The following is a 12275-nucleotide window of genomic DNA, read 5'->3' as shown; positions in this document are numbered from 1 at the left end:
TTTAATGTATCAGCAACTAAGCCATTTAAAAAATCCTCTTAGAAATTAAGATTTCTGATAAAATACAAGAATAAAAAAGCTACCATATTTTATTAGCTTCTATGTGCCAGCTACTTAGTATATATGATTCTTCTTCTTTAAAATGACTGTAGAAAGTAAGTATAATTATTTCCATTTTACTGATTAAAAAAACAAAGACCCAGAGATGTTGGGAACTTGCCCAATGTCACAAAGCTATTAATCGGCAGAGTTTTGATCCCATTGATCCTGTGTATAAAGCCTATAATCTTTCTACTAAATCACACCGCCACTGAGTTTGTGATGAGTGATGATTATTATCACACATGTGCCATTTTTATGTTACCATGAAGAGTAGATTTAGTCAGTAGAAGTGAGAAACAATTGCTTAGCCAACATTTGAGCTCAAGATGGTATGTTCGCATTTCTCATCCTGGAACCTCACTGCTTTCTGGCTTCACATATCCCTTCTTACATCCTGGACAAAAAACACACTGCATGTACTTTATCAGTTATCAATTACTGACACTTTTATGAAGATCAGAAATTCGAGAATTTAGTGAGACAATGGTAGTCAGTGTTATAATATTAGCTATAAAGTGTTTATAATATTTCATCAGGTCTAATCCACTTCTCTTTCCCATTCTACAACTAGAGGAATCATTTGAAAACTGAAACATAAAAAGAGCTGACTTACCCTCACCACCAAACTGCCTTTCCTTTTAGGTCTCATTTGTGCAGTACAGTGACGAGGTCAAGTCTGAGTTTAAGCTGAACACATACAACGACAAGGCCCTGGCCCTGGGGGCTCTCCAGAATATTCGGTACAGAGGAGGAAACACAAGAACAGGTACCGTTCATCAGCATGTATTTAGACTTTCACTCTCCAAAGCCTTTGGAGTGATGGGCTGAGTATAACTCCAACATTCAAATTCTTACCAGCTGGGTGTGACTAAGGGCATTTGGATAGTTTTCACTGATATGACACGAACATGTTCCATGCCACATTCTACAGGCAAGGCTCTGACCTTTATCAAGGAGAAGGTGTTGACCTGGGAGAGTGGCATGAGGAAGAATGTCCCCAAAGTGCTGGTTGTGGTCACGGATGGTCGGTCGCAGGATGAGGTCAAGAAGGCAGCTTTGGTCATCCAGCAGTCAGGTAAGCACAGGCATACATTTGACGCCCAGGGATGGCATACATTTGATGCCCAGGGATTGCCCTCATTTATTTTACAGTTTCAAACATTCAGAAATGCTTGCAAAAGAGCAAAATTATGGATTTTACTTTATTGTTTCTCTTTGACTCTATCCTCCTCCACACCCTTCTAATGTTAGTTTACATTTAATCATGGAACAGTTGGATAATTGCTCAGCAACGACATGGTGTATTCTTTGTGTAAGACATGCATGCCTCAGGGCCTGTCCCCCATAGTGGTTGGAAGGCTACAGACAATAGTGATGGGATGATCCTCAAGCAGGCTTCCTGCTGTAGCAGAAGTAAATCTTGATGCTGGTTCAACCCACTCTAAGGAGGGACTTAGGTTTAGCATGACCTGGTAAACTCATGCCCCAAACAGGCTGCTGGAAGGTTCACTGCAAAGGAGCGGAGAGGAGTCTGGGGAGACGTCACTGGTATAGATCCTGGCGATCCAACATTCTGAAAGCCTGTAGCAAGGATGTTACATTGCCTTTCAAATTAGTTATGTCAGATGATTAGAGATGAAACTAGATCTTTATAGTACTTGAATTAACAACCTCACTCCTTCAGGCAGGGTCCAAGGTGGACATATTTTAGAGAGAATTCTATGCTATGCATGATTTACTGTGGTCTAAATTGTAAAGCACTTCATTACATGGAGTTTGTCATCTGCACATGTGTGGGTCTTTGGCTAAAATTCTGAGTCATGATTAGTACTAAGTCATACATACTGTCTTCTTACAATAGAGATCATTCTATGAACTGGTGTTTTTATAAATTATTTCCATTGTGGTTAGGCACTTTGAACAGATTTCTTCATATGTTGGGCTCCTCGCTGATTTAACTTTGGGGTTATGAATGATTGCTCCTCAAGTTATCTTGTTTCTAGCTAATTATGTAACCAGTTCTTTATATAGCCTATTTTTCCTGCTGTCAAATTAAACTTTTGGAGTGAAAACTTTGTTTATTTGTATTAGCCTAAATAAATGAAAGTTTATTGCCAGTGGCAGTTGTAGATTTCATTTTGAAAGTGGTCAAAGTGCTGACTTTGAGCCTGAGTTTATTGAGTAAATTAGTTTCAGGAATTCAGTTTAAAATGGGCCTATTGTTGGTTTCTGAGTCACATCGGCTTAAAATGCTGATGTTGCCTAAGACATGTGTAGAATTAATGGGTATGTTAGGATGTGTGGAAGGAAATGAGTGCTACATTAAGTCATTTTGTTATTAAAATGTTCACCTTTTAATTGTGAAGATTTTATTTTAGGAAATCCAATTAATTGCATTTTATATTAATGGGTATGTTAGGATGTGTGGAAGGAAATGAGTGCTACATTAAATCATTTTGTTATTAAAATGTTCACCTTTTAATTGTGAAGATTTTATTTTAGGAAATCCAATTAATTGCATTTTATGTTAATGGGTATGTTAGGATGTGTGGGAGGAAATGAGTGCTACATTAAGTCATTTTGTTATTAAAATGTTCACCTTTTAATTGCTAAGATTTTATTTTAGGAAACCCAATTAATTGAATTTTATAAGCCAGACAATAGGAAAAAGTGAATATTAATTAAGGAGACTTTATGTCAGTTGAAAGAACTTGATGCATAAGCTGAGAAAGTTTGGCATCATTTCTGATAAGATTTTATTTTGATTAAAGGAGGCACGGAAGTCTGTGTAATTCTATAAACATTGCTCTGCAGGGTTCAGTGTCTTTGTGGTTGGTGTGGCTGATGTCGACTACAATGAACTTGCCAACATAGCCAGCAAACCAAGTGAGCGGCATGTGTTCATTGTGGATGACTTTGAATCTTTTGAGAAGATAGAGGACAACCTCATCACATTTGTGTGCGAAACTGCCACTTCAAGTAAGTCATGGTCCATATGGATCCATAGTGTCCCTTGTTTTGAAAAATAACTGCTGAGTAGACCATTCCTTATCCTAACCAAGATCAAGTCTTGTGCATAAATAGATCCTGGAAAACCACTTGAGAACCCGATGAATCACTGGTCCTATTGAGGTCGTGCTAACTGTGTGCTTGTCAGAGGTCCATTTTTAGTCTTGAAGATGCAATATTCCTTGTATGGAAATAAAATGTTGGTATATATCCTTTTCCCACCATCTCAATGCCTGTGACTTTTGAGAAAATGAATCTTCAACTTAGAAACACATTTATAGAAGCATTTCTGTGAGATGAAGGTTTTCCCTGTTAGTAATCAATTGGTATTTGTTCTGTCAACATCTGTGCTTCACGAGAGCCATGAAAAAACAGCCTTATGCGAGTGTGCCCCGTAGAAATGCACTTGGTTCTCATTTGTTTCTTTGGGTATATTCATGGTATACTGTAGACGTCCAGTTTAACTTTTAAGATACAGTGAAGGACAAAAGATTTAAATCCATTTGTCCTCCTCCCCATTCATGAACTTTGATTCTTGGAGTATTAGATTAAGGAGATTGTTGAGTGGCTCATCTAAACCCCTAATCCCAGGCAGGGCTGTGCTTTTTAAGTGTTGTGTTTTCCCCTATTAAACATTATATCAGACTCTCAGAACTCTGGTTTGAGGCAGCAGAAGTAAAACAAATGTCAGTGGCTTACTGTAAAAATGAACGCTGAAGCTCAGAATGGAGCTGCCATCGTGAAAGTGAGCGGGAACAGCAGCTGCTCCATCCATTCCAGGGGGTCCTGCATGCAGCCCTCTCTGTCCCAGCTCCGGGCCCCAGGTTGAGACCCCCTGCACACCTACCCCTGGGTGGTTTAGTGACAAGCACGAGCCTCCAGCATTTGGCCGAGAAGAGGATTGGCTGGCAACAAATTCCTCCTGCCCTTGCACAAATTTAAAGTTCCCTGGGCGAAACGTTCTTTAATCCATCGAAAAAAATATATAAATTTCCCCCTTTAATTCTATCTTACCATTCTTAAGAACATTGTAAAATTCCAGGTGGACTGGAGACGGTCCAGAAAACATGATTCCACTGCTCAATAGCATGATTTCCCCTACAAGTTGAAAATCTACACAAAACCACTTAGAAGAGGTTTGATTGTTGTGTTTTATAAATGAATGAACAGTTTTGTTACTTGCTGTATGCAGGTGGTTTCTGTGCGTGTATAATGTTGGTATACCTTGGTGAATTGTACTTAAACAACACTGTATGTTGCAGGTTGTCCTCTCATTTATTTGGACGGCTACACCTCGCCAGGTAAACATTCATACTCTTGGGCTAATTTATTTGAGGATTTAAGCAATAAGATAATTCAAATAACCTCATTGCAATATTTTCTGTTCTGATGTGAAGGTTTTAAGATGCTTGAGGCATACAATCTGACCGAAAAGAATTTTGCTTCTGTGCAAGGGGTCTCCCTGGAGTCCGGCTCTTTCCCCAGCCACTCGTCTTACAGGCTTCAGAAGAACGCCTTCGTGAGCCAGCCCACAGTGTGAGTCTGACAGCCGGAGGGTCTCTTTCTTACCATGGGCCGGGGGCTTTTCGGAGGTTCTTAGAGCCTTTGCTAACGTAGTTCTCTGGTATTTTAGAATTGTCGGAGAAGTTGTATGGATGACCTGATTTAGTTTCCTTGAGTCCAGTTGGGTTGTGTGTGTGTGTGTGTGTGTTCAGTTGCTCAGTCATGTCCGACTCTTTGCCACCCCATGGTCTGTAGCCTGCCAGGCTCCTCTGTCCTTGCGATTCTCCTGGCATGACTACTGGCCATTTCTTCCTCCAGAGGGTTTTCCCAACCCAGGGATTGATCCTGTGTCTCCTGCATCTCCTGCATTGTAGACAGATTCTTTACTGCTGAGCCATCAGGCAAGCCCCACCACTGAGTTAAGGGTCACATGGGAGACTAGTACTCAAGTCTGCTACTCTGAGAATCTCATCCTATTGTCTGCCACGTGATGGATTACTAAGTCCTTTTGAATTTGAGGCTAGGACTGTAGTTATGCATCTTCTAAGGGAGATTATTTAAGCAGGGAGGCATCTTCTTCTCTTGAACGCTTCTCCGTGGGTGCAGAGGGGCTGGATGGAATCAGTGCAGAATGGGAACAGGCATTCTTCCTAGAGTTTCTGACTCCAGAAGATGAAAGACTGCAGCAGTCTGTCTGTGATCTGTGATCTGACAGGCGGTAGTTAGTTTTTATTGGCCGGTGCTCCGGGGACCTGTTGGGCAGCTCTAGATGTTATTTAACTTAATGAAAGTTTGTACCTGGTCCTGATAACCAAAATATGTGTTTGGCACCTTCTGGAGGGGAAAGAACACTAAGATATAAAGTTTTCAGAAACTTAGGACAAGGTCAGATGATGATGCCTGAAATTTGAAATGCTTTGGGAAAGCTGACGGAAAATTCAGACTAAAACCAAGGCTAATTTCTTGTAAGGAAGCACAGACTGTATTGTTGTAGCATGACCACACTGTGAGTTCCTAACTCTTTTATGGTTAACCTCACTAGTTAGCAGTTTTAGGTTTTGCAGTGAACCTAAATACCCAGTGTTTAACTCTGTCACCTCAAGCTATGATTCCTACGTTTTCACATAAGACAGCCCACTGTCCTCTTAAGATTCAGAACTTGTGGCTGAAAGAGGCATAAAATGCAATTAAATACTTCTTTTTTTTCATAACCATTCATTAACTATAAATGAAGAAAAATGGGCTAAGTGACTGATGAATTTATATGGAGAAGATATTATTTTTAATGTGGAATATTATGAAGATTCCAAGGACAGAGGAGCCTGGCAGGCTATAGTCCATGGGTTGGCAAAGAGTTAGATACGACTGAGCAACTCTCACTTCACTTCATTATGACGATAGTTGGTTTTTGAACATACAAAAGACATTGTGTCAGCTTTCCCAGAACATATGCTTTAAGAAGGAGGGCATTACAGAGTATTGAGTAGAGTTCCCTCCCTGTACAGATGGGAAAAGGATCTAAAAAAGAGAGGCTCTATGTATTTGTATAACTGATTCACTTTTCTGTACAGCAGAAACAAATACAACATTGCAAATAAGTATATACCAAATAAAAACTGAAAAAAAATGTAGGGCAGCATTATATTCCAGAAGCGCCAGCACCGTGGTACACTGAGGCTCAAAGCCCCAAGAGCCGTTCTGGGACCTCTGTCAAAATCTGTGGAGCAGTTGCTTCTCTTCTGTCCATGAGCCAATTATCAAGGCCCTTTTCCTATCTTTCCGAAGAAAGTATTTTTAAATGGTCTCTGGCAAAAATCCATTAATTCTGTTTCAGAGATTCCCTTAGAACAATGATTGACTCAAGTCTAGAAGGACACATGGGTCCACATTTTATCTTTAATAGCCTTAGAGCCAAGAAACTTGAATCACATCCGTTTATCAACACTAAACATTTGCACATGTATGTGGCCGTAACATATATTATTGGTTTTGTTTCTGGGAATGTGTGACCTTCTGAAGCTTATTTGATTTATTTGATTTTAAGGGAGGACTTTGGAAGTGTATAGGGAGGGAGAAATTGAAACCTTGAGCCATCTTACTTATGATCTCATATCCCTGATGTTGGAAATTGAATATATTTAGTGAGATTTATGCTCTTTAAATTACATCCATAGATAGAATGTTTATCACGCCAAAGTCATTATACAGTTTTATAATCATCTATGTATCAAGAAAAAATGATTTATTAACTGTAGGATGAAAGACCATTTGGCAGTTTCCCAGACTTTTTGACTTTATCAGATTATGAATAAACTATTACTGTTTACATAATGGATCTTTAGTGTTTGCTATTTTGAAGTCATTCTTAAATTTTCCCCCTTCTAATAATGTATTATTAGAAAGATTATTATAAATGGCTTCTAATACCAGTCATGAAAAGATTCTAGTCCAAAAAATTTAAGTATCATCTATTTCTGATGAGAAATCCTTACTAATTACCTAATTAATTAATTTTGCTTTATTCAACAGAGAACTACATCCCAATGGACTCCCTCCTTCATATACAATTATATTACTATTCAGACTCCTCCCAGAAACTCCCAGCGACCCTTTTGCAATTTGGCAAATCACAGACAGAGACTATAAACCACAAGTTGGGGTGATTGCAGATCGTAAGGATTTTTATCTTCTTTTAGGGCCCACGCATGCATATTTTTGATTATGTTTTTCCTTCTCTTTAAGAACCTTCTAGATGTGTGTATATATATATATATATTTCCTTGATTATGCTTTTATGTTTAAAGTTTATAAAAAATATGTCAGTAAATATTTTAATTACATTTTATCTTAATTGAATTATTAATTTTTTAGAGATCTCTTCAACAATAATTAATTGTTAATACTTTCAATATAGAATCTCCATGCATTTGATTTAATAACAATTATGTGTTGATTACAGCTTCTAGCAAGACATTATCATTCTTTAACAAGGATACAAGAGGTGAGGTGCAGACTGTTACATTTGACACAGATGAAGTGAAGGCATTATTTTATGGAAGTTTCCATAAGGTAAAATTGTAAGATTATCTGGTTATTTATAAAAGAAGTATATGGACTTAAAACTTAAACTAATTTATTATTTATTAAAATGTATGTTAAACTGGTGGAAATATAGCTATGTCTTTTGAAAACATCTTATTTCAGAAGATTTGATTAATTTTCAAAGAAGAAAATTTAAAATGATATTTCTACTAACTATGAGATTAACTACTATTAACATTTCAGTATATATTCAATGCTAATGTCTTTTTAGAATATGCGTTGTGTAGTATATACAATATTGTATGCCCATTTTTCTACCTACCATTTTATTTTGAACCTTTATGTAATTTTGTTTCAAAAGCTTAATTTTTGTGGATTGTATTTAGTTGATAATATTATTTATTCTTTTATAGCGCATAGTAAGCTGCTTCGTTTGCTCATTTATTGAAAAGTTACAAACATGTCAGTCCAAAAGTTTTCACTATCTACCAAAATAATTAAGATAATGTTTATGAGATTAACTTCTGCATGAACACATTTACAACTTCTCTGAAACATTTTATTAAAACTTCTAAGATAAATTCTTAGGGGATTATCTATTCTTGATGATCTTAATTTTTTTATTTTAAGATCCAAGGGTAATATAGACTTGCTTTCAGACAATTAATTGACAGAAAAGAGTACTGGCGTTGGCAGCATCAGAAATGAACAGTCTTGGTTATGAGTGGACTTTTTAATGGAATTTTTTTCATCAGTTGGATCAAACGAACAGGAGTAAGACTACTTGCCGTGCAGTCTTTAAAATTTCCCTGTATGATGCTCAGAAATTTAGTCCCCATATGTAGAAAACAAATATTTCCAATTCAGTCTGATTTTTCAAGTGAAAATTGAATAACTTCCCCATAATTAGGTAGATTTATATGAATTTCTTGCTGATTCTCTTCCTAAGAATCTTGGTTTCTTCCCAGAATGTTTTCTTATTCATGAATCAGATTCTTGGTAGATAGCAAGGGCCTCTCCTCACGGGACTTGGAGAGGCCTCAAAGTGCACATTATTGTTGTTTGGTCACTCAGCGGTGTCCGACTCTATGGGATCCCATGGACTGTAGCCCGCCAGGCTCCTCTGTCCATGGAATTTTCCAGGCAAGAATCCTGGAGTGGGTTGCCATTTCCTTCTCCAGGGAAGCTTCCTGATCCACGGATTGAATCCTTGTCTCCTGCATTGGCGGGTGGATTCTTTACCACTGAGCCACCAGGGAAGCTGGATGAGCTCATTAGTGATAAGCAAAAAAACCCAAAACAAAACAAAAAAAACAATGATGGGAAAACATAAAGGCATATTTGCTCAACAGGTTACAGACTTTACTGGTAAAGTACAGGAAAATAAATGCCTTATTGGGAAAGAAGATTCTGGTTTGACAGATTTTTACTAGCTTCAATTGCTTCTTGTCCAATAATAGATGCTGAATCTGGCAAAGTTCTTATGAACTTTTTTTGGCTCATTGATACACCTATTGAACTTACATTTGAGTAACTTGCTAAAGAAGACTATTTTATTTTTCTTCCATACCCACTGAAGATATTAGAAACTCAGCCTGCTATGAGCCACCTGATAATCATGTAGGAACTATTATTATTATCTTTTTGAACTTTTCATTTTGTACTGGGGTATAGCTGATTAACAATGTTGTGATAATTTCAGGTGAACAGCAAACTGACTCAGCCATACGTATACATGTATCCATTCTCCCCCAAACTATTCCCCCCATCTAGGCTCGGAACTATTATTTTTTAATTTCTGACTTTCATTGAACGTTTCATTTTAGTTGACTTAAATAAGGTAGTAATTTTGAAGAGATCTACAGGGATAGTTTTTTGACCCTCCCTTCTTAATTTGCCTTTACAGAGAGGTATTTGTACTCTTAGGTTTTATGTAATGCCTCTTCTCTCTTTTTCTCATAAACTCTTTTCTTTTCAAAATCTCTACCTTCTTTTTTCATAATGTCTATTTTTTTAGTTCCTCCTCTACTTTTTCATTATGCTTTCTTCCCCCTCCTTCCTTCCTCCACCCCATTCTTATAACCTACGCTCATTTATCGCATCAGTTCAAGCACCAAATTCAGTCTCTATTGGCTACTTACATTCTTCTGATCCAAGGACTTGGAACACCCTTCTTTCATTTCCCATGTGATTTGGGAACTGAAGTTCTTCAGTCTTTGAGATAAGAACAAGTAGTTCTCTGAGAGAAGCAGCAAATTAGTGAAAATAACATGCAGGAGGCTCTTGGGAGAGAGGCTAAAAAGCTAAAAGAGCTTATGTGGGGAAGGGCAGACAACTGCAGCTTCTGGAGGATTCTCTTGAAAAGTTCTATGTCTCTATCTTATTGTATCAGATGACATAGATTCAAGTGAGAAATTTGTAATAAGACAAAAAGGTAGAATAGATGAAAAATAAGGAATGGCAGACCTTGGGAAGGGTGATGAGTTGACAAGAGTGTTCCTGTTTCTTTCTACTGGTCTGTGACCAACATGCTTCCCAGTTGGGAAATAGTCACTAACTACTTGGGACAATGGTGCCCAGATGAAGAGCCAATCTGAAATGTAATTATGCATGTGTTTAAAGTGCAATAAAACACTGAAGAGATTGTAGCAAAATATATTTTTAGCATGTGTTTCTTTTTGGTTCGCATTAAGTGACGAGTGTATTTGGAATAATTTTGTTTCAAAACTTCAAAGCTTTGATTTTGAAATAATTTTTCCAGATGCTATGATTTTTCAAATAGCTTTTGAATGTTAGCCTCTGAGATTGTTCATATAAGACCCAATAAATAAGTTTCAGTTCTTACTAGATATTATTAGATAATAAATACCTTGGGAATTTCTGTATGATAATCATCTTGAATTCAGTATTAGATGATTGTCCTGGGGTATTTAAAATTATTTTTAGTAAGTCATATATCATTTTTAAATAAAAGCAATATGTAATTCATACTACTTATAGATACACTAAATTAATGTTTTGGTGGTGATTCTATGTGGAAAAAATATCTACTGTTAAAAAAGAAAATCTCTGGAGACTGTCCTTACGCTTATTTACTCTAAAACATTTAACGGAATTTCTGTTCCTTAACTTGGAACCAAACTTTTTAAAGTAATCATCATGGGCTTACTTAGGTATTTGGGCTGTGACAAGTGGAAACCATGGGCATATCTATAAAGACAAAGATTGCCTGCAGGCATTCTTTACATTATTGAAATATAGATGTTTTATTATTTATCTGTACTAATAGATTTCTTAAGATTCTGAATATCTTCAATATCCAATAACAATAAATCAACATAAGTTTGTTTTCTTATGAGGAAATTGAGTCTTGAATTTGATTTCCAGAGCTGACTCTTTATAAAAGATACAGCCTAGCTCTTTCCTGTGTTAGGTGTGGAAGGTCTGTTTGGCAAGGACTGTTGTTGTTCAGTTGCCCAGTCATGTCTGATTCTTTGCAACCCCATGGACTGCAGCGTGCCAGGCCTCCCTGTCCCTTCATCATCTCCTGAAGTTTGCCAAGTTCATGTCCATCGCGTTGGTGATGCCATCCAGCCATCTCATCTGATGGCATCTTCTCCCTCTGCCCTCAATCTTTCTCAGCATCAGGGACTTTTCCAATAAGTTGGCAGGGATTCTGGACTAAGAAATTAAAAACAATTTAGCAAAATCAGTGGAAGACATTCGAGGCGCCTTTGTTCTGAGTATAACAATTTATTCATGATTTATAAACTTGTATTTTAATTTACTTTCTAGTTTATTTTTTAATAGTTATTATAGAATATTGACTATGTTCCCCACATTGTATAGTGTATCTTGATAGCTTATTTTATACAAACTGCTGTGTACCTCTTAATCCCCTACCCCGATTTTGTTCCCGTGCCCCGCCGCAGGTAACCACAAGCTTGTTCTCTGTATCTGTCAGTTTGCTTTTTTTTTTTGAAAAGCTCTCTATAGTTTAAAGAGTCATCTCATCTACTATATTATCTCTAGCCATCTCAGGAAGAGTACATAGTGGGGAAAATAAGAAATTATAGTGATGTATAATAGCAGTAGGAAACTGAGACTCCGAGAGGTTAAGTGGCTCATTTAATTTGATGTTGTTAAATTAAATGACATTGACACTGCAACCTGGTTCTTGAATTTTTAGTCCAAGGCTCTTGATTTGGGATGAGAATAGCTTTCAGTTCAGTTGCTCAGTTGTGTCCGACTCTTTGCAACCCCATGGACTGCAGCATGCTAGGCCTCCCTGTCCATCACCAGCTCCCAGAGTTTACTCAAACTTATTTCCATCAGTGATGCCATCCAACCATCTCATCCTCTGTCATCCCCTTCTCCTCCGTCCTTCGATCTTTCCCAGCATCAGGGTCTTTTCAAATGAGTCAGTTTTTCACATCAGGTGGCCAAAATATTTGAGTTTTAGCTTCAGTATCAGTCCTTCCAATGAATATTCAGGACTGATTTCCTTTAGGATGGACTGGTTGGATCTCCTTGCAGTCCAAGGGACTCGTAAGAGTATTCTCCAACACCACAGTTCAAAAGCATCAATTCTTCAGTGCTCAGCTTTCTTTATTGTCTAG

At 37.4% G+C, this 12275-nt stretch overlaps 1 protein-coding gene across 3 annotated transcripts in view; it reads left to right on the top strand.

Annotated features, from left to right (window-relative positions):
• COL12A1 (collagen type XII alpha 1 chain) overlaps positions 1–12275 on the top strand; it is a 117414-nt gene that overhangs the window by 81010 nt on the left and 24129 nt on the right. For all 3 annotated transcript variants that reach the window (XM_043889868.1, XM_043889866.1, XM_043889867.1), the window contains 7 exons: positions 745–868; positions 1034–1177; positions 2917–3081; positions 4374–4412; positions 4509–4647; positions 7144–7286; positions 7574–7683. In XM_043889868.1, coding sequence (XP_043745803.1) covers positions 745–868; positions 1034–1177; positions 2917–3081; positions 4374–4412; positions 4509–4647; positions 7144–7286; positions 7574–7683 — 864 coding nt within the window. The remainder of the gene's footprint in view (positions 1–744; positions 869–1033; positions 1178–2916; positions 3082–4373; positions 4413–4508; positions 4648–7143; positions 7287–7573; positions 7684–12275) is intronic.

Source organism: Cervus elaphus, chromosome 28, assembly GCF_910594005.1.
Source record: "Cervus elaphus chromosome 28, mCerEla1.1, whole genome shotgun sequence".
In the NCBI taxonomy this organism is placed as follows: domain Eukaryota; kingdom Metazoa; phylum Chordata; class Mammalia; order Artiodactyla; family Cervidae; genus Cervus; species Cervus elaphus.
The sequence above is the reverse complement of the archived record's forward strand: the minus strand, read 5'-3'. Positions and strand labels throughout refer to the sequence as shown.